This window comes from Fringilla coelebs, assembly GCF_963513975.1.
Source record: "Fringilla coelebs genome assembly, chromosome: 8".
NCBI lineage: Eukaryota > Metazoa > Chordata > Aves > Passeriformes > Fringillidae > Fringilla > Fringilla coelebs.
The window spans coordinates 2,754,421-2,775,450 of NC_140066.1; the positions used below are offsets into that span (position 1 = coordinate 2,754,421).

At 56.5% G+C, this 21,030-nt stretch overlaps 2 protein-coding genes across 4 annotated transcripts in view; one reads left to right on the plus strand and one right to left on the minus strand.

Moving 5' to 3' along the window:
* CDH23 (cadherin related 23) overlaps window positions 1–21,030 on the minus strand; it is a gene marked incomplete at its 5' end in the record, with an annotated part of 186,514 nt that overhangs the window by 19,332 nt on the left and 146,152 nt on the right. For both annotated transcript variants that reach the window (XM_084210353.1, XM_084210354.1), the window contains 6 exons: window positions 15,694–15,921; window positions 17,687–17,815; window positions 17,930–18,058; window positions 18,739–18,888; window positions 20,446–20,547; window positions 20,640–21,028. In XM_084210353.1, the coding sequence (XP_084066479.1) occupies window positions 15,694–15,921; window positions 17,687–17,815; window positions 17,930–18,058; window positions 18,739–18,888; window positions 20,446–20,547; window positions 20,640–21,028 (1,127 nt within the window). The remainder of the gene's footprint in view (window positions 1–15,693; window positions 15,922–17,686; window positions 17,816–17,929; window positions 18,059–18,738; window positions 18,889–20,445; window positions 20,548–20,639; window positions 21,029–21,030) is intronic.
* On the plus strand, window positions 215–11,394 carry VSIR (V-set immunoregulatory receptor). 2 transcript variants are annotated; one of them, XM_084210355.1, is made up of 7 exons: window positions 215–342; window positions 5,465–5,923; window positions 6,553–6,600; window positions 7,845–7,952; window positions 9,206–9,233; window positions 10,158–10,345; window positions 10,576–11,394. In XM_084210355.1, exons 1-7 carry the CDS (start codon window positions 279–281, stop codon window positions 10,611–10,613), a joined length of 933 nt encoding a protein of 310 aa, XP_084066481.1. In that variant the 5' UTR covers window positions 215–278; the 3' UTR covers window positions 10,614–11,394. The 2 variants fall into 2 exon arrangements, with proteins under 2 accessions (XP_084066481.1, XP_084066482.1); XM_084210356.1 differs by lacking the exon at window positions 10,158–10,345 and having other exon boundaries at window positions 10,498–10,589.

The window sequence follows — 21,030 nt, forward strand, 5'->3', positions numbered from 1 at the left end:
TCCTTAGCCCCCCAAAAACCCACGCAGCGGGCTCTAAGCGAGGCTGTAAGGGAAGAAACCCAGCAGAGGCACCCGCGGAGGAGGGGTGCGGAACGATCCCCACCCGCGGGTGCTCCCTGCAGCCTCTCACCTCCGGGGGGTGCTCGCCGTTCTCGGCAGCGCTGCCTTGCGAATCGCAATGAAATTTCCTGTGTGTCCCAGTCCGGCTGTCGCTGCGGGGCTGCTCAGAGCGTGCGGTGGCTCCGCAGAGGCCACCTCTCCCCGGCCACCCCTCCGCCATGGGGACAGCGTCCCCCCGCCCCGGGCTGCTCCTGGCTGCGCTCTGCCTGCTCGCTTCACACGGTAAGCCCGGCTTTGCTCTCCTCCCTGCCCGGAGAAACTCTCCTCGCCGTGCTCGCCGGCCCGGGGCTGTGCCCGGCACAAGGAATCCGGAGCGTTTGGGGAGTTATTGGCTCTCTTCCCCCGTGATTTTGGTGCGAGGGGGGATCGAGCCAGCCTTTCACGCGGTGCTGGCTGTGCTGGGGTGAAGGGGCCGCAGGGGAGCTGCTGTTCTAAAACTCTGAGACTGTTTTTTTCTTTCTTCCTCTGCTTTGATCTAACGTGCGTGGAAGGGAAGCAGCCCCCTGTCCCCGCCAGCCTCCCGCTGGGTACCCCGGGCTGGAAAAGCTGCTCCGTTCCCGCACGGCACTTTTCCTTGGCACTCTGGGGGTCCCCGACTGTGCCGCGGTGAGAAGACCCTTCCGACAGCCCAGGGGCAGCGGAGAGAGGGGATTTGTGCGAGCGGGGCTGGGCTGCCCTCTCTAAGGATGCTGCGCTGCGGCGGGATGTGCCGGGCAGCTCCTCCGGGTGGGCAAGCAGCCCACCCAGGGCCACCGGGAGTGGCTGCCGAGTTGCCTTTCCCCGGAGTCGGCGCTTCCCGGTGCTGGAAGCTCGCTGGCTGCTTATCGGCGGGATGCTTTGGGAGGGGGCTGCTGCACGCCTGACTCCGCAGCAGCCCCGGCAGGCAGCGTTTCCGTTCGGGGCTCCGGGGCCAGGCAGCGCAGCGGGGGCGGTGGCATTAAAACCGCGGTTCCACCCTGGACGGCGACTCAGAGAAGGAAGCTGGGAAGGAGCGTGATCCCTCCCTGCCCTGCGCAGGCGGAGGATGAGCATCGGGCTCGGCTTCACCCTCTCTCCCGGGACAAAGTGACTGCCTCCGCGATTTCTGCCAGCGCAACTCTGAGAAGAAAAGATCTCCAAAGGTGCCCCAGTGCTGCAGTGGGGACGGAGGTGCCTTTTCTTCTTCTCTGGAACAGCAAGGCTGGTGTGGATTGAACCACGTTTTGCTTCTCATCCGAGTCATCAGGGAGCAATTCCCAGCATCTCCACAGGGACTTGGATGATTTCATTTACGCATCTGGGGCGCTGGGACTGAACTTCAGGCCTTCTGCAATGCAACAAACTCGGATGCTGATGTTCAGCGTGAGGCTGGTGCCAGAGGAACTGAGCTTTGCGCAACCCCGCGCCTGCCAAAACTTTCTGAGCCCCTGGCTAATTTTAGCAGGGATTGATGGAGAAGTAGCACTTGGAAACATCCAGCTTGGGGATGCTGGCAGCAAGGTGGATGGGGAAGTGGCTCCTCTTCCCCTAAAGCGTGGCAGCTGAGCTGGGCTTCCCAAAATCACATCCCAAGTGCCATCCCCGAGCCAGGGCCATGCTGGAAGAGGAGCAAGGCAGGACTCCCTGAGGCTGCTCCCTCCACTGCCTGGATGATGGGAACCCCACTGCTGGGATGCCATTTGGCCCCTGGGGTGCAGGAGATGAGGGCTGTTAGCATGTCTCAGGCATCTCCAGCAAGTTTTTTGTCTCCTCTTTTTTTTGTGCTCGAGGTACTTGTGCAGAGCTATGGGTGCCCCTGCACATCTCACCTGGCTGACAACTCTGAGGCACAATCACAGCACAGTGACGATGGGATCGGGGCACTTTGATGTGAGCCTGCTTACAAGAACTCCCCGAAGAGGAAGCAAGCAGAGCTCCCTGTCCCACCTCTGTCTCCAGCAGCCCCTCCTCTGCAGCAGGTGAGCCCCTCCAAAGGCTCCATCCCCTGATCCCTGCAGATCTCCTTGCAGTGGAAAGAGTGGAAATCACTTCTGCCAAGCAGAGGAGCGCAGATCAAACACCTGCTTGCCAGGGCCAGAGACCAAACACAGGAGAAGCAGCCAGGAGAGGCTTTTGGTCACCGACCCAGAATTTGGTGTGAAATCCTGATTTATTTGAGCTGTTGGTCAGCCAAGCAGCACAGGTTTCTGCGCTTTTTTGTGTTTCTGCTTTGTCTGAAAGCAGAGTTCCCGGGTGTCAGGAGAGTGATGCCAGCCAGCACTGGGATGTACCAACACTGCACCGGGCTCTGCGCTGCGCCAGCACAACGCCAATGGCTGGAGACAAAGTTACTGGGGTGCTAAAGGGAAAAGGGGCACTTTTGGCACCTGCTTGAGACCTCCTCTGCCTTTGCCAGATGGTGACAAGACAACAGCTCTCAGCTCAGCCCTCAGCTGGTCCAACCAGCTGGAGATGCACAGAGATGGGCATCTGGCTTTATTTTGGCATTTGCCAGCAGCTCTGACTTCAAAGGGAATGGTTTGGCTGGGGTGTGGAAGGAGCCAAGCCTGGGCTCTGGCCATGGAAGAAGCCCAGGAGATTAAAGATCCATGGGCTTTGGTACAAAGACACCTCCAGAAGATGTCTCCTCTGGGCTCCATCTGGCATCCAGCATGTGTTTGAAGCCTTGCAACATCTTGAGGAGGGAACACCGACTGCCCTGGCACTGCTCTGGGCTGCACCGTGCCTTGCCAGCTGCTTTTCCCTCCGCTGCGAGGCTTTTGAGAGCCTTCCCTGGCTGTGGAGAAGGAAGGGGAGCCTGTAATGCTGAAGGTTGCACACATGGTAACCTCTGCCCCTCCCCAAAGCGTGGGCTGAGCTGGCTTTTCCATCCAGACAGTTCCCATCAAGCCCCGGAGGTGGAGGCTGGATGCTTTAGCGAGGCAGAGCTTCGCAAAGCAGGCGGGGATGAGCCCTGCTCCATCTGAGGGGGGCGTGTGGAAAACAAAAAGACTCCTGCAGATACTTTTGGAAGGGCTTGGAAGTGTGGCTTCCTCCAATAGAGCCCTGGCTTCCCTTCCCCTGGCTCCCAGGAGAGCCCCGATGTGAATGGGGCACTTCCCCTTGCAGCAGGTGTCAGGAGCACATCTGAAGTGCCCTTTGTGCTCCGTGCCTTGGCAAGGAGCTGGGGGACCCGCTCTGCTGCCTGCCAGAGCCCCTCCAGCCTGGCTGTGCACGCTGGCCCCAGCAGCACCCCAGGAGAAGGAGAAGTCAGGGCCTGAAAACGAGACTGAGCGAGGCAGAGCTGAGCTCAGGCCACACAAACCTCAGCCCCAGAGCGGCTCCAGGACGTGCTCTGCACGTGCTGTGGGCAGCAGGAAGCAATTAGCCCGAGTGGTCAGGCAAAGGTCACACCAGCCCTGCCTCTGGGGACTCCTTGGCACTGTGGGCTCCAGAGCAGGCATGCAGTGGGGCTGATCTCCTTCCCAAAGCCTCCCTCTCCCTGCAGAGCACCCTCGGGCTGCTCCTGCACCATCACCCAAGAGTCAGAGATAACCAGCAGGGGTGGGAGGCGCGTTTTTGGTGTCACTCTCTCCAGCAGAGCCCCGGGCCAGGCAGGTGACACAGTGCTCCCAGGAGGAAGATGCCCTCTGGGAGCCCCTGGCCTGGTGGGTGCTTGCAGGCAGGCTCAACACGCCCTGCCTGTGACTGACGCCCTCTCGATATGGCAAGCGAGAAACCTCAAAGCGAAACGCGGCGGAGCTAATGGCACAACAGGATGTTACCAAAATAAAAAACAAAAAACTTCTTGTCCTCGTAGCGTCTTCTCCGCTGCAAACCAGCCCCAGAAATCTCTTTTCCACAGTAATTTGAAGTAAACAAACCCAGAATCTGCTTTTTCTCCCGCTTTCAAAGCGATGCTAGCGCTTCTGCAAACATGAAGGAGCGGCAGGGCCAGAGCATCAAAATCTCTCCCGGCTTTGCACTTTTCCCTCCCCTCCTTACCCAGCACGACCCCCCACCCATGAGCTGGGGAAAGACCAGCAGTGCCTCCTGCTCCTGCTTCTGCCACACCTCCTGCCCACGTTCCAGAATTTCTTTCTGAAAATTGTTTTCATTTTCCAGCAGCTCCTCGCTGTCAGCATCAGCCAGTTCTCCCTTTTCCTCCCTGGGGGCTGAAAAACAAGGAGGGTGGGACCTGCTCCCCGCCTCATCTGGGGGAGAAGGGGGGGCACTGCTCCTCCTAGAACTTTTCTGTTTGTTTTCACTCCTTTTTTATTTTTTTTTTTTTTTGCAGCTGGCCCAGCTGTGCTTGTGTTTCCTCCTTCACAAGCCGTAACCCTGCTGCCTTGCTTCTCCTCTCATCCTCCTCTGCCTCCCTGCCCCACACCTCTGCTGGCCCCAGGGAGCTTCTTCCTCCCTGCTGCAGGTGCTAAACTGCATTTAAAGGACGTCTCTCCTGCAGAGTTGATTTCTAGGGTGAAGTTGTGCTCCCACTATAAAATACTGGAAGGTTTGGGTTAGAAGGGAGTTAAAGGTCATGTAGTTTCAACATCTTCCACTATCCCAAGTTGTTCAGGGCACCATCCAACCTGGCCTTGGACACTTCTAGGGATGGGACAGCCACAGCTCTTCTGGGCAACCCCTGCCAGGGCCTCCCCACCATTTGCCAACATCGGTGGTGGGTTTGTAGGGCTTTTTCAGCCAGTTTTGCTACAAAAAAATGTTTTACTGTTGGAACCCAGGACATCCCTCTGGCTGCCCTGGAGGACTTGAGATTTTGGCAGGGGGCTCAGAGACCTTGGCACGGAGTCAAAGACACCTGTGCCTTTCATTTTAGCCCATGGAAACAATTACCAACTCTGTGTGAGGAGTTACAAGCCACAAGGGTTTGAATAGAATGTCAGTGAATTTGTCACAGGGTGAAAAAGTAGAATTTTGGGGATTTAGAATGGGGGTTCAAAAGGCAAGGTGGAGGAATCTGGGTGTGTCCTGTCCTTTATGTCCTCCATCTTCTGCTGGGATGGTGACACTTCTGGATTGGTTTAGGGTAGAGACAGGCTGGCTAACGTAGGTGATGGGTATTGGGAAATTATTGTAAATAAAGTACAGGTAGTTTTTAGTATGAAAAGCTAACAGCACTCCAAGGGCAGGAGTGCTGTTAGCACAACTCGACCTGGTGGACAGACCTCAGCAGGTCAGAGAAAGAATGTGATAGATAAAAGAAAATAAACAACCTTGAGAACCAGAGCTGAGGAATCCTGACTTCTTTGGTCGTGGGGCTGGGCAAAAAGACTCTTTAATACCCCGGGAGCCATTCCAGCAACACAAATGGAGCTCAGCAGCGGTAAGCCCAGCCTCTGACTTGGTACCTTCTCCCTGGCAGGAGGAGCAGCAGCTTTCCTGATCACCACGCCTTACTCGCTGTGCGTGTGCCCCGAGGGCCAGAACGTGACCCTGAGCTGCCGGGTCAGCGGCGCCCTGGCCGAGCGGCACGACCTGCTCTACAAAACCTGGTACTTCAGCAGCACGGGCGACCAGAGCTGCTCCGACAAGCGCCACATCCGCAACGTCACCGACAAGGAGCTGCACCACGACCCCGGCCGGCACCACGAGGCGCCCGCCAACGCCTCCCAAAAAGCCTCCCCGGGGAGGCAGAGCGGCCACCGCGGCGTGGAGTTTGTCCTTGACCACCACGGCGCCTTCCACATTGTGGTGACCAACGTGACGCTGCAGGACAGCGGGAATTACTGCTGCTACGCCGTGGAGGTCAGGAGGGAAGGGCACGGCAAGCCCCACACCGTGCAGGTGGCTCATGGCTTCGTGGAGCTGCAGATCCAGAGAGGTGAGGCTGGCCTGAGAGCTCTGCAGCCACACCAGGGCACAGTGCCAGGTTGGGGATGCAGCGCCGGGGATGGCAGGCAGCTGTGCTGATGTTGGAAGGGCTTCTGGGTGCAGCTCCAGAAGTCAAAGCTGAAGGTTTGAATTAGAGCTTGAGAGCGGTGAAACATTAAAAAAACCCTGCAAAATCTTAATAGCTTGAGAGGGTGGAATGCAATAAAGTCCATGGTACATAGTTTCACTGATCTTCTTCGACTTCCTTCTGGCAGAGAGCAGAACAAGGCTCGACTTAAAAGGAGCTCGGCTGGCAAGCCCAGCTGAGGGCTCACAGATAACCTTGGGACAGCAGCCCAGTGGGAGAGGCAGGAGGGAGGGGAAGGCATCTTTTGGCCTTGATTTGCAGTGTCAGAGAGCTTTTCTTTTAGACTGAAAAAAAGAAATTGGCTGCACGGCCATGGACAACAGGGGTCTTGCAGCAGGGATCTCAGTGAACACTTGTCAGGATTAAACTCCTGCTTTGGGCTGCTCTGGGATGGTGTTCTCAATACCAGGGAGAAAAGGCAAGGGCAGCCAGCAGGTTGGGAGTTCTGTGGGACCTGAGTGAATGCTGAGCTTTTCTGTTCTCTTCTGCAGGCAAAGGAGGCCTTCAAAACTGCACATTTCACACTGCCACTGGCAAAGGTAAAGGGCAAAACCCCCCTCTCCAAGGTGCTGCTCACCATCCTGGCCCATGCATTCCCTAGGGATCACTGCCAACACACCAGTGCCCACACCCAGCCTCACACCCAGGGGTTGGGAGGGTGGTTTCCAGTGCTGTACCAACAGGGTGTGCACAACAGGCACATCCCCAGGCTAAGGAGAGCCTTCTCCAGCCCATCCCCTGGACATGACTGTCCTGAAGCCCGTGGAGATCATTCACCCTGCTGTTCTAAAGCACCTGAGCCCCCTCCCACAACAAGGATTTAGTGGCTGCTGCCACGAGCAAACGGGAAGGGACAGAAAGGTAAAGAGTTGCAGGAACCTCTTGCTGCACCCTGAGACTGGGCCACCTCTGCCTCAGCAGGGGAAACCCAAATCTTGCTTGAGTGCTCAGACAAAGTGGGGCTCCCCCAGAGCTGTGTCTAGACATGGAGATACCCACACATCGCTGTGCAGCTGGGTTCTTGCTGGGTCGCTCTGTCTGTCCCCCTTTGCTGCCTCCTAAATGGGCAGAATTATTTTGCAGCATGCCCAGACAAGGGAAGCAGTTCCTGGTCCCCATGAGCTGTGTTTTCCTGTCCCTAACCTTCAGTCTCAAGTGCTGGGACACCTTGCCCTGTCAGGAAAAAAGAGAAAAATGTCCCCCCCTAAAACACAGACACACAGGGAAAGAAGCTGCTTCCTCAGATGGAAGCTCAGGAGAGGAGCTGAACCTGCCCCTGCTTTAAGCAGCCCTCAGCCTCACCACAAGCCATCCCACAGGGACCTTGATGGCCACAGATGGGCCTGCAGGCTGCCAGCCTTTCTGGAAGTCCCCGTGGGTGACATTCTCCAGGGGCACATTAATTAGCAGGGGCTGTGGGTAACAAGCCCTTGGATGCCCGAGCACTTTGAGGCTGGCAGTGGGTCAGAGTCAGCACCCCAAAGTTGCTGGGAGCTTTTATCAGGGCTTCTCTCCTCACACCTAGAAGACCAAAAACCTTGGGATGTCCTGCAGCAATGAAGGACTTTAGCTGGGGTTCTAACAGAGCTTGGCAACACATCCCGGTGCGGTCCTGTGTGTGTGGGAGACACACTGCCTCAGCTCTGGGGCAACACAGGGCTGCCCTGAGCTGGACTTCATCACCCTTAAGGCCTCTTCCATCCTAAACCATCTCCTGGGATTTTGGGGAGGCCAAGGGAAGGGAAGGTGAATGGGAGGGTTCATCTCTGCTCTTGTGTTGCAGACATCACGGCCGCCGCGCTGGCCACGGGCGCCTGCATCGTGGGCATCCTCTGCCTGCCCCTCATCCTGCTCCTCATCTACAAGCAGAGACAAGCTGCCAGCAGCAGACGTATGTGCCAGCCCCCCATCTCACCCCCTGGGCTGGGTGGGATGGGCCCCACTGGGATCAGCTGCTCCGGCTGCCCCAGATCCCACGGGTGTGGTGTAGGGTGGCACAAAGACAGGTCCCTGCCAGGAGCCTCCTGGAGCTGTCCTGGGAAGGACCTGCAGGCTGCTGGTGAGGAGTGTGGGATAGGAGGGGACACCAGCAGCGTGCTGGAGGCTCTGAGGCTGTGAGGATGCTCCCCGCTCAGCCCTTTCCTCCACATCCACTCTGAGAGCCATCTCATTTTCTCATCCCTCCCTCCACTGCACGCCCGAAACAGAAGCTTTGCCCTCGAAGTGACTGAAAAGCTCTGTTTGCACTTTTTCTCACCTTCCCCTTTAAAAACACCCCTGACACGTCTGTGGCTGTTGGATAGGTGTCCCCTCTGCTGCCCCAGGCTGGCTGCCAGCTCCTGCCCGCGCCTGGCTCCCGGAGATTTCAGTAATGAAGCGGAAAGGGACACCACCTTAACTGGCAGAGCCATTTCATCAGCCCTTGGGCAAGAGGGGCCCTGTGGTTTTCCTCTCCCAGCTCGGGGGGCAGCTCTGGGCCTCCGAGGAGCCCTTTGGAGAAGTGGTTTGTGCAGCAGCAGGAGGGCACAGTGCCAGCCACCAGAATGAGAATAGGAACTGTGCTTTCCACAGCCGTGCCCTTCAGGCACCCCTTGAGCAGGGGCTGGGCTGCAGCTCCCACCTCCATCTGCAAAGCATCACCTGGATGCTGCTTCACCCCTGAGGACGGGCAAAATCCAGGGGGGTTTGCCTCTCAGGTGCCATGGGCCAGGTTATTTCCACCCAGCACCTTCCTTTGGCACGGTTTGGGTGAAAACTTGAGCATCTCCGCCAGGGAAGCATCCAGCAGAGCCCAGTAACATGGGCTGTGGGATCTGGGGGTGAGGGAATGCCTAACCTGGGGCTGCCCTGCCAAACAGGGGCAGCCAAGTGCCAGGGGGTGTTTGCAGAGCCCCAGGATGGTGCCACAGGGGGGTGGTGAATGCATCTGGGCACGAGTGGGGCCGGACTGCAGCCGCACCTCACGTCACCCCCTGCCTGCAGAAGTGTCCCTTCCCCTTCTTTGGAGCCTGTGGTGTCCATCTAGGGAGGGTGGGGTTGTAGAGGAGGAGGTTTGGGAGCCAAGCAGAGGGCTAAAGAAGCAGGTGAGGAATGGGAGGGGGCCTTGTTCTGCCAGCGCTCACCCAAATATTTTGTCTTTGGCAGGTGCCCACGAGCTTGTCAGGATGGATAGGTAAGGAAAGCCCAGGAGCTCCCAGCTCCTCACATGCCCTACAGACTGCATCCCAGACCCTGCCCAGGGCTGGTCCTTCCCTCCTGCCCCTTGAAGCTGGCTGTATCCCCAGCCCAGCAGAATGAAAGGGCTGCTGGCGTCCCCCACGCCCTGAGTCCTTTCCCTTTCTGGGAAATCAGTTTCTCTTCCCTCTCTCCACGTGGAAAGTGCCTCCTTCCGTTTTTCAAGGGCCTGCCTCTCCCTGCACCCCGGGAAGAGATGAAACCACTTGGGCTGAACTTTTCCCCCTGCACTGGGCTCCCCATTTGCTCTCAGCTGAGATCCCACTGCCTGAAACCACTTGGGCTGAACTTTTCCCCTCCTCTGGGCTCCCCATTTGCTCTCAGCTGAGATCCCACTGCCTGAAACCACTTGGGCTGAACTTTCCCCCTGCACTGGGCTCCCCATTTGCTCTCAGCCAAGATGCCACTGCCTGAAACCACTTTCCCCCTGCACTGGGCTCCTCATTTGCTCTCAGCTGAGACCCCACTGCCTGAAACCACTTGGGCTGAACTTTCCCCTCCTCTGGGCTCCTTATTTGCTCTCAGCCAAGATCCCACTGCCTGAAACCACTTGGGCTGAACTTTCCCCCTGCACTGGGCTCCCCATTTGCTCTTTTGCTCTCTGCTGAGATGCCACTGCCTGAAACCACTTTCCCCCTGCGCTGTGCTCCCTGTTTGCTTCCAGCCGAGATGCCACTGCCTGAACCTGCTCCCTGCCCTGCTTGCCTGTTCCCAATGCTCAGCCAAAAAAATGTTGGTTTTTTGTTTTTTTTTTTTTTTTTTTTTTTTTTTTTGTTTTTTTTTTTTTTTGTTTTTGTTTTTTACCCCCGGGGATACAAGCCCCGCGCTGAAATAAAGATGCAAACGCCTCTGTGTCCCACAGCAGCGCCCAGGGCATTGAGAACCCGGTGTTCGAGGCGGGGCCGGCGGGCAGCGCGGAGCCCCGGCCCCGGCCCCAGCCGCGCTACGTGGCCGGCAGGCTGCCCTCCGAGTCCGGCCGGCATCTGCTTTCGGAGCCCAGCACCCCCCTGTCCCCCCCCGGGCCCGGGGACTGCTTCTTCCCCACCCTGGGTGAGTGACCGGCAAGGCTCAGCCCCTCTGGAGAGGGTGGGAAGGAAGGGGGGATGTGGAGGGTTAAATATCAGCGGGAAACTTGGTGTTGCCGACAGCAAGAAGGTGGCTTGGAAGACGGGAAGGACCTAAACCCTCTGTTTATCATGCAGAAGCAGAGTTTGGTCGCTTCCTGCAATGACATCCCTTCAGCTGTAAGCTGGACTGATACCCTGGTCTGCCTTTTCCAGATCCTGTTCCTGACTCACCAAATTCCTCGAAAGCCTGAGGAGCCCAGAGGAAACCACATCCTGCAGAGCAGGCCATGCTCACCAGGACAACAGCCCCGGGAGTTTGGCAGGGCCAGGGGCAGCAGTGCCTTAAGAAATGGAGCTGTGTGCAGCATCCCTGCCCTTGCCTCCCATCCTGCCGCTGCTCTGGGACTGGAAGTGAACCTCTCTTGCTCAGATTTCAGTTTTTAGCTACCTGTTTCCATGGAGAAGTGCGTGGCTCTGTACTTCTCACATTCTACAGACTAGCTGGAGATTGAGGATGTGGGGATGGAAGGATGTTCCTGCACCTGCAGACTTCCCTGAGGATTAACTTATTGCCAGGGTCTCAGCTCTGCAACGTCAACGCTTTTCTGGATCCTTGACTGAACATCCTCTCTGGGAGTGGATGGTAAAATACTTTATTCAGCATGGAACAAAACAGGACCACCAGCCAACCTTGTGCTACCTTTTTCTGTGCAAAACAGGAAGGGGAGAGGCTCCCTGCTGCCACCAGAGCCCTCTTCCCTTACCAGCCTTTTGAAATGGCCATGGACTTGTGCTGCTGCTGCCTTTCAGCAGAACACATGTTGGGAGGAGCCTTATTTCTGCTGCAGTTTTATCCTTGGCTTGGGATCAGGGCAATTTATCTTTCTGTTTGTTTCATTATCAGTGCTGATTAAAAGGAAAAAAAAGGATGTTTATGGTTTTAATTGTTTTTTTTTTCTTTTTTTTTCTGTCAGTTAGGGAGTTCATCTGGAGGGTGTTGCAGGATGCAACAGGATGCTCCTGTGGAGAGGTGGAGGCATGGGGGGCACAGTGGGAAACGCTGTGGATGGCTTCCCCTTGCCCTCCTGGGCAGGGACCAGAGCAGCCAGGGCTGGGGCCACTGTGAGAGGGCTCTGTGATGCATCTGAACAACAGCACCTGGCACTGCTTATCCAAAAGAAACTTCATGACTCAGCCCTGGTGATGATATCAAACCTTGTGGCAGACACTGTTACTCAGAGTGTGTTTGTTTTTGTTTGGTTTTTTCCCCTCTTGTTTCTCTTTTTGTTGTAAGGTGGGTGAAAAAGAGGCCACGAGACAAACATAAACATCAGTCATAGCAAAACAAGAGTCAGACCTGAGCAACAGCTGCACCAGGCAGTGTGGCCAGGCAGAGCCAGGCAGAATTCCACTCTATGGGGCTGGAAGAAACTGTGCTTGCCTCTGGAACGGGCTGGGGAGCTGCAGGATTGGATTAATCCAGCACTGGCTTCAGCAGGAGCACCCACAGGGTGGTTCAGGGATGAGGGAGAAGCCAGTACCCTCAAGGTGGATAAGGAATGAAGGAGAAGCAGGAACCCACAAGATGATTCAGGGATGAGGGACAAGCCAGCACCCACAAGAGGGTTCAGGGATGAGGGAGAAGCCAGCACCCTGAAAGTGGATAAGGAATGAAGGAGAAGCCAGCACCCACAAGGTGGTTCAGGAATGAAGGAGAAGCCAGCACCCTCAAGGTGGATAAGGAATGAAGGAGAAGCCAGCACCCACAAGGTGGTTCAGGGATGCAGGAGAAGCCAGCACCCTGAAGGTGGTTCAGGAATGAGGGAGAAGCCAGCACCCACAAGGGGATTCAGGGATGAAGGAGAAGCCAGCACCCTCAAGGTGGATAAGGAATGAAGGAGAAACCAGCACCCACAGGATGGTTCAGGGATGAAGGAGAAGCCAGCACCCTGAAGGTGGATAAGGAATGAAGGAGAAGCCAGCACCCACAGGGTGATTCAGGGATGAGGGAGAAACCACAGGGTGGTTCAGGGATGAAGGAGAAGCCACAGGGTGGTTCATGGATGAGGGAGAAACCAGCACCCTGAAGGTGGTTCAGGAATGAGGGAGAAGCCAGCACCCACAAGGGGATTCAGGGATGAAGGAGAAGCCAGCACCCACAAGGGGATTCAAGGATGCAGGAGAAGCCAGTACCCTCAAGGTGGTTCAGGAATGAAGGAGAAGCCAGCACCCACAAGATGGTTCAGGAATGAGGGAGAAGCCAGCACCCACAAGGTGGTTCAGGGATGAGGGAGAAGCCAGCACCCACAAGAGGGTTCAGGGATGCAGGAGAAGCCAGCACCCACAAGAGGGTTCAGTGATGCAGGAGAAGCCAGCACCCACAAGGGGATTCAGGGATGAAGGAGAAGCCAGTACCCTCAAGGTGGATAAGGAATGAAGGAGAAGTCAGCACCCACAAGATGATTCAGGGATGAGGGACAAGCCAGCACCCACAAGAGGGTTCAGGGATGAGGGAGAAGCCAGCACCCTCAAGGTGGATAAGGAATGAAGGAGAAGCAGGCACCCACAAGATGATTCAGGGATGAGGGACAAGCCAGCACCCACAAGAGGGTTCAGGGATGAGGGAGAAGCCAGCACTCACAGGGTGGTTCAGGGATGAAGGAGAAGCCAGCACCCACAGGATGGTTCAGGGATGAAGAAGCCAGCATCCACAGGGTGGTTCAGGGATGAAGAAGCCAGTACCCACAGGGTGGTTCAGGGATGAAGGAGAAGCCAGCACCCACACCCCTGTGTACCATGGATGGAACTTCCTGAGCGTGGAAGCTCATTACCACCCACAGCTCAGCCCCATCCTGGCTTTGCAGGGGAATCCAGAGCTGGTTGGTGCCTCCAGCACTTCCTTTTCCCTGCCTCAGCAGCTCCAGCTGGAAAGGCATGCCGGGGTTTTGCCTGCCTGCAGGTCCTAACGGCTTTGAAAGCCTCTCCAAGTGGCTGTGCTCCCTAAGGAATGAACTGCCTGATGACAGAATGAAGCTTTGCTGGAAACAGGTTTTGCTCTGTGTGGCAGGAACCCCATTTGTTGGGATACCTGGTGCTGCAGGCTGAGCTAAGCTGTCTGCCAGGGGCTCTGGTGGGGCATGTTGGGGCACTGGGTGGCATCAGTTTTCTCTCCAGAAGGAATAAATACTCCCTAAATACTTCTGGGAGAGAGAAGAAACGGCTTTCCAGGCTCCCACACATTCTGGAGCAAGAGTCCTGGCACAGGGGTGCTGGCTCCCCACCTTGGATCCCAGTTCCATGGAGAAGATGACACAGATGCTCGTGGTGAAGGTGACCCAGCTGCAAGACAACATCTGGGCAGTGAGGATCCACCCTGCCTTGCTGGAGCCACCAGTGCTCGGAGCTGTGGGTGCCACAGGGTCCTGTCCCAGTGCACAGGGGTGCTGCAACTTCCTTGGGCAGAGATTTTCCTGCAGGAAGCAGCCTGACCATTCTGGAGCCCTTGGGGAGGTGCAGCTGCTGGCTTGCCCCAGGGTCAGACAGCGCTCAGGTGACTCCTGCAATTCCCACACACCTTCCAGCTGGTGAAGGTTTTTTTTCTCCTGCAATGCTTTTTAAAATGAAAATATTCTTGTTTTATCAGCAGCATTTTATCCTTTTGTTCCCACGTTTCCAGCTCCCGAGAGATTCCTCTTGGCCAGTCTTCCCTGCTCCCTTGCTGTCCTGGGCATCCCAGATCACCACTTCCAAGTGAGGACTTCCCAGTCCTCTCCCAGCTCCGTCTCCTCTGCCTGTCCCACGCAGAGAAGGCCAAACTTTGAAACCCACGGATGGATGTGCAAATTACAAACAATCACCCCCTTTTGTGCATTGTTGCACCAGCCTGGAGCTCCTTGTGAAAGCCCCAATTTTTGGCAGGCAGCAGGGCCCTGACAGACATCATTTCCCCAGGCAGGCATGAGGCCAGCAGGCACCCAGCAACACGCCTTTGACAAGAGCTGAGCGTCCCTGAGCTCTGAGAGGGGCCAAAACTCCTCTCCCCACTCAGGAATTGGGTCACTGGGCACTTTGTGTCCCTGGTGTTCGGATTGTGGCTGCTGGCAAAACGTGTGCTGTGACATGGTGGGCACACAGCAGAGCCTGTGGGGACAGGCAGGGCTGCTGGGACACTGCCTGGGCAGCGTGGGGTGATGAGCTGTGCCACTTGTCCCCGCTGGCATCGGGAAGGGAAGCAGCCATTGCCATGGCAATGGGATTTGCCAGCTCAGCAGACCGGGATCGGTGTCCCACATCCACAGTGACAGGGACAAGGAGGAGCTGGTGGCATCATGTGCTGCAGCCACAGCACAGCTCTCTCTTGTTCTGGGGGAAGTGGCTAAGCCAGGTTTAAGCCTCAGTGACAGTGCAGCTAATGGAAAAGATGGTCAGCAGGAGCTGAAGGGTGAACCAACTGGGAGGGAGGAGCTGAGAGTGCAAAGCCTGAGGTGAGAATCGCAGCCACAGTTTGCGCTGCTGGCTGCCACCTGATTCATCACCATGTAGAGCAGGGCTTTGCAGGCAGAGCTCTGTAGGGAGAGCAGAGAGATGGTGAGAGATAGCAGGTGGAGGTGGGGGACAGGAAGGATGGCAGAGTGTCACACAAGGTGTCAGCTCATCTCACCATTTGTGCTCACTCACCTCTCTACAGGGACGTGGGATTAGAAGGGACTCAGAGCTGGAAAATACCCCACGTGGTATTTGCCCTTTTGACTTTTTGAGCCATCCTCAGAGGCACAAACAACAACCCAAGCGAGACAGTCCCTTCCCCAGACCATGGGATGATGGCTGGGGTCTCAAATCATCCCCCTCGCGGTTTGAAGCCATCCCCCCTAGTCCTGACACTCCAGGCCCTTGTCCAAATCACCAGAGCTCTTCTCATTCCCAAGGCCCGCAGCAGACACGCACGTCAGTGGTAAATGGAGCTGTGGTTGAGCTGCAGCTCAGCCCCTCCCAGCACTGAGACGGGCGAGCAACGCCTGGAGCCCCTCCAGACCCTGCACCCCGTGAGCAGGGCAGCAGCCACCAGCACACCTCCCCGTAGGGACGCTCATATTTTTTGCATTTAGAGATGGGGGATGAGACCTGCTGAACGACTGTGAGGGAAGCTCCTGCACGACCAGGCATTGGAGGAGACCAAACCAAATCTGTGCACAGCAGCTTTGGACCCCGAGTCCCCGAAACATCACACCCTGTGCCTTTTCCCCCCTTTCACACCCCACCCTCAGTGCCAAGCTGGCTCCCACACCTCTGCCCAGCCCCATCCTGCCCCAAAGGCCCGTGCTGGTGTCTCACCGACAGGGAGGGGTTGCCCTCGTCCTCCACGGTGACCACCAGGCTGTAGAAGCTCTGGCGCTCGCGGTCGGGCGGCGAGGGCCGGGTGGCGATCTCGCCGGTGACGCGGTCCATGCGGAAGGTCAGGTCCTCGTTGCCGCGGGTGATGTAGTAGGAGAGGACGCTGTTGAGGCCGATGTCCCGGTCGGTGGCGCGCACCTGGGCCACCGCCGTGCCGCCGCCGACGTTCTGCGGAGACACGCCGCGTAAATCCCGCCGGCCTCGTCACGCATGGAACGTGACGGTTCAGCTCAGAACCCCGGGTGCCTCCCCTGAAGATTCCCTCCCAGGTGTGTCGATCATCCCTCCTTTCCCCACCCTGACCCCTGCCAGCACTGTCTGTCAGTCCTGGAATTCCAGAAGGGCAGATTCAAAGGATGCCCTCTACCCCTGGGGGCACTGGGCCATCCAGGTGTCCTTTGTCCCTTGAGACCTCCCCTCCTGTACCTGGTGGTGGCTCCCTGCCCCTTCCCTGCCCCTCTCCCCCGGGTAAAAGGAGTTAAAGAACTCCTGTTGGAGGAGTTGCTGGGTTCAGAGGCCTGTGGGCCAGAATAAAGCTCTGGATCCAAACCCTCCATCAGAACCGACTCCTTTTTCCTTCACCATCCCCTTAAAGCTTCTCCCCAGAGGGAAACCTGAGGAGCAGCCCCTCTTAAGGGAGGAAGCTCCATCCCAGCACCACCAGAGCTCCTGCATGCCTGCACTTGTCTCCACAAGCATCCAGCAAGCCAAACGTGTCTGTGGGGTGAAACACCACACAGCCATGGCCAAAAGTGTCTGTGGGGTGAAACACCACAGTGCCATGGCCAAAAGTGTCTGTGGGGTGAAACACCACACAGCCATGTCCAAAAGTGTCTGTGGGGTGAAACACCACACATCCATGGCCAAAAGTGTCTGTGGGGTGAAACACCACACATCCATGGCCAAAAGTCTCTCTGGGCTGAAACATCACAGTGCCTTTATTTGGTTCAGCACCAAGGGCCAGACAAGCTGGAGCACGTCCCGTCTGCTATATTGGTAAATACCAATACTAATTAATAAAGTAATTCTAATATGGAGAGGGCACTGATGTGCTTGAGGCTCCAAACTTGCTGCCCCAACTCGCAGCAGCTCAGCAGAAAGCTGCACGTTGGGTCTTATCTAGTCTGGCACAGCCTGGAGGAGCATAAAACCCGCAGCGTGCGCAGAGGTGAAGGCCGTGTAATGGACCCAGAGCTCAGCTAATTATTTTTGGATAGTCCCATTATGGAGAAAATCAAAACAGAAATTCTGTTCTTCAACCTGCTCTGAACATGTATTAAATAGATAAGAAAACCTTAACAGGGCAATATCCTTAATGCTGAGCTATAAATCACGAGCAGCAGTTCCTCACAGCTAAGTGGCACTGGCTATTACTCATATTTCATTTTTCATCACCAAATTGAGATTTCCCCCCTGCCTCAGTCCAGGAATTAAACTGTCAGGAAATAAGTTGTCTTTTCTCATGCCTGATTGTGTTTTATTGCTTAATTATCTGGCCCTTGCTAAGCTGCTTCCTGAAAGCCATTCTTATTCTGTACCGCACCGTCTCCTGTGTCACTTTGGTGGCATTTCCATGGGTGTGTAGCCACTTCTCCTTCCGGCTGGTCCCTGCAGCCTCAGGGATTTAAGTTGCTCGTAGAGCTTTTTCCCAGCCCAAAACGAGGAGTACATCACCAGCAAGGGCTTTCAAGGGGTCACCAAGCCTTACACCACCCGAGGTGAGGATGGCAAGGAGTCACCAATCCTTACACGAGCCAAGGTGAGGTTTGCAAGGGGACACCAACCATCAGACGGCCAAAGATGAGGTTTGCACGGGGTCACCAATGCTTAAATGACCCAAGGTGATGCTTGCAAGGGACACTGCACTGTCCCCACCTGCCTTGTGGTCAGACCTGACCCTGGGAGGATGGAGGGAGAGGAGCTGGGTGCTCACCTCGCTCACGCTGACGTTGTAGCCGAAGGGGCTGTCGATGACAGGGGGGTTGTCATTGACATCCAGGATGGTCACCCGCAGAATGTGCTCCTTCCTCCGGGGGGGAACGCCGCCATCTGACGCTTGGATCTGCAGTCAGGGGTGGATTTCCCAGGGGAAAAGCGCTATTTTGAAGCTCACAGCTCCAAGCAAAACAGCCTGGGTGCTCAAAGCAGAAGGGTGAGGGGGGGGTTTGGTGCTGACCCGTAGGGTGTAGTGATCCAGCAGCTCCCGGTCCAGCGGCCGTGCCACAAACACCTCGCCGTAGGTGCCGTTGGTGGTACGGATCTCGAACGCCCGGCCGATATTCCCCGATGTCAGCGAGAAAGTCACCTGGGATCATCACAGGGAAAGAAAACCAGGGCAGGCAGAGTGATGCTGAGGAGGGAGAAGGGAAAGGAGGCCCTACAAAAATAAATCCAGCATCCCCTCCAACTTTTGAAAAGGTCCACAGGTGTGCTGGCTCATTGCAGCCACCCCAAAGCAAACGGGGCCAACCCCCGCTGGCAGCTCCCATGCTGCCAGCAATTTCTGTTATTAAGGGTGATGGGACCTCATTAATGCTCATCTGCAGGGTAATGAAAATAACAAATGTCAGAGAGCTTCCTGCTCAGCCTGCCAAGGACTTTGCTGCTGGCCCCCACGGCCGGAGAGGTCACAGCTGGTTTTCAGATTGCAGGGCTCCTTTTGACACTCGTCCCACAGAGCTCTCTGCCCCAGACAGCCCAAGGACAATGCTTTACCTCTCCTGCTGCCTTGCCTAAGGACTCTTGGCACTCACTGCACAACGCCCCCAAAACCTGGCATTAATGCCCAGAGTTTGCTCTCACAGGGATGCAGAGGGAAGGGGTTGGGAGGATGCTGGCAGGGGGATTTCTGTGCCAGTGAAACACTACACACAGCTTCACTGAAGCTGGAAGGAATTATCGAGTCCAACTCCTGGCCCTGCGCAGGAAAACCCCAGGAATCACACCATGTGCCTGAGAGCATCATCCAAATGTCTCCCTGCCTACCTGGCCATTGCTGCCTGCATCTGGATCTCGGGCCAGCACCAGGGCTACCCTCTTGCCCACGGCGATGTCCTCGGCCACGCTGACAGAGGAGTCAGAGGTGATGTCGAACTGGGGGCTGTTGTCATTCTCATCCAGGACTGTGATGGTCACCTGTGAGGGGGCATGGGGCTCAGAGCATGGACAGGAGCCAGACCCCTGCCCAGCTGGCATCCCGGCACACCACCAACACACCACGGCCCTCTGAGGTGCCAACAGCGCATCATCCATCCCCCATGGCAATGATGCAGCTGTTTGGGCCCAGGAGCTGAAGTGACATCCCTGCCTGCAAAGGAGGAGGAGGAGGAGGAAGAAGAGGAGGAGGAGGATGAGGAGGGATGCTTGGAGGCTGCAAAAACAGCATAACGCTGCTGCAGTATATCTGCCAAGCAGTGTATTTTTTTGTGGAACATCCTCTGGTTTTTATCCTTCGAATAGCCAGGCATGGTGCAGCTTGGGCTGCTGCAGAGTGACCCTTTCCTGCTAAACTTTTCAGTAGCAGCGATTTCATCCATGCTCACAGCAACAGGGTCAGGCAGGATTTGCTCAAAAGCTCAACGGGCACAAAGAAGGCAGAGCTGAGTGCGTGTAACTCGACCAGGACAAGCTGGGTGTGGAGGAGATCTGAGCTGTCTCCTGGAATAAGGCACATGAGCACAAGATGCTCGAAGGGGACCTGGCTACCTTGGCCACAGTTAGGCAGAGGAAATGCTCTCATCGAGTTTGCAAGAAATGAGAGAGGAAGAGCCTTTCTGTTCCCGGGGATTTATTTATGGGTGCCCCAAGCGCCCAGGTGCGGCCAGGCTGAATGCGACAACATCCCGGGAGGAAGCTGGGGAGCGAGCTGTGAGCCCTGGGGTGATTCACTCATTGTTGCTGCTGGATTCAAAACAGAGAGCCAGGAGCAGGGAGAGCTCATTCAGCCACTGTGGCAGATCCGGCAGCTGCTGTCCCAAGCGCTGGATCAGGGAGCCAGATCAGGATTCTGCTCGGCAGCAGCAGCAGGGGGGCTCACGGGGCTGCCCCACGTCCTAGGGGTGGCAGGGAGGCTGGTGCTGGTGGGACAGGGCTGGAGACATCCACCCCAGTCCCTCCTTGCAGCTCACTGTGCACCCTGGGAGGGATTCTGGTCTCCAGCAGGCTTACCTTCTGTTGGAGGAAAGCAGAGGGAGAAACAGAGAACACAAAGAATGAGGAGTTAGCGAGGGATGAGGAAGTGTGGGTTAACCCTGAATCCTACCACAGCACTGCCAGGGGTCATGGGTACCCCTCTGCAGCAATTTGGAGGCTCCAGTGTTGGGGCATCCCTTTGTTTTTTCCTAGCTGAGGTTGGCATATCTGCCCCTCGCCCTGGGAGGGGTTGGGACAAGAGCACGGTGCTGTGTGGAGAGCAGAGCCATCAGCACCCATGGGCTGGCCCTGCACCCGGCAGAGAAATGCAAATCACCCCCTGCCTGGCTGCCTGTGAAACTGCTAAATATAACCCTCTGAAACACAAACCACCGTGGAGTATTTCAAGGCCCCTAAATTTACCTCCTTCAAAACTGTTTTAGCAGGTTTCCCCCCAAAACAGGGTTTCTGGACTCTGGGAGCTGGAGCAGAAAGCTCTGCTAGGACAGGCTGTCCTGGGAGAGGGAGGTGACAGCGGTGAAACTGGGAGAAGCCACTCACCACTGTGGAGTCAATCTTCGGTCCCCCATCATCAGCCACCACTGTCAAGGTGTAGAAATCCCCTTTCTCTCGGTCCACCTGGCCTTTGACCGTGATCACTCCCTGCCAAGCAGGAGCAACAGCCGTGCTGGCCACCGAAACCAAAGCTCACATTGCCCAAAAAAGCCAGGAGGGACCGTGCTGCGGATGCTTACCGTGATCCCATTGATTTTGAAGAGGGAGAGCGCCTGGGGGTTGGTGTTGGGGTCGAACTTGTAGGTGATCTGGTTGAGGTTGTCGATGGAGCGCGCCTGGACGCGGAGCACCTCGGAGCCCAGGGGGATGTTCTCCATGATCACGGCCTCGTAGCTGCTGTTGGAGAACTGCACGGCCTCGTCCAGCTCGTTCAGCAGGCTGACATACACGCTGCAGAAGCCCTGGTTGTTGGGGGGCGCTTGGTCCGTGGCAGAGACGTTCATCAGGTAGCTGGTTTTTGTCTCATAGTCCAGGTAGTCTATGGTGGTGATGAGCCCCGTGCTCTCGTCGATCTCAAACTTCCCTTCTGCGCCTGACACGATTTTGTAGCTCACCAGACCCCCGTTCCCT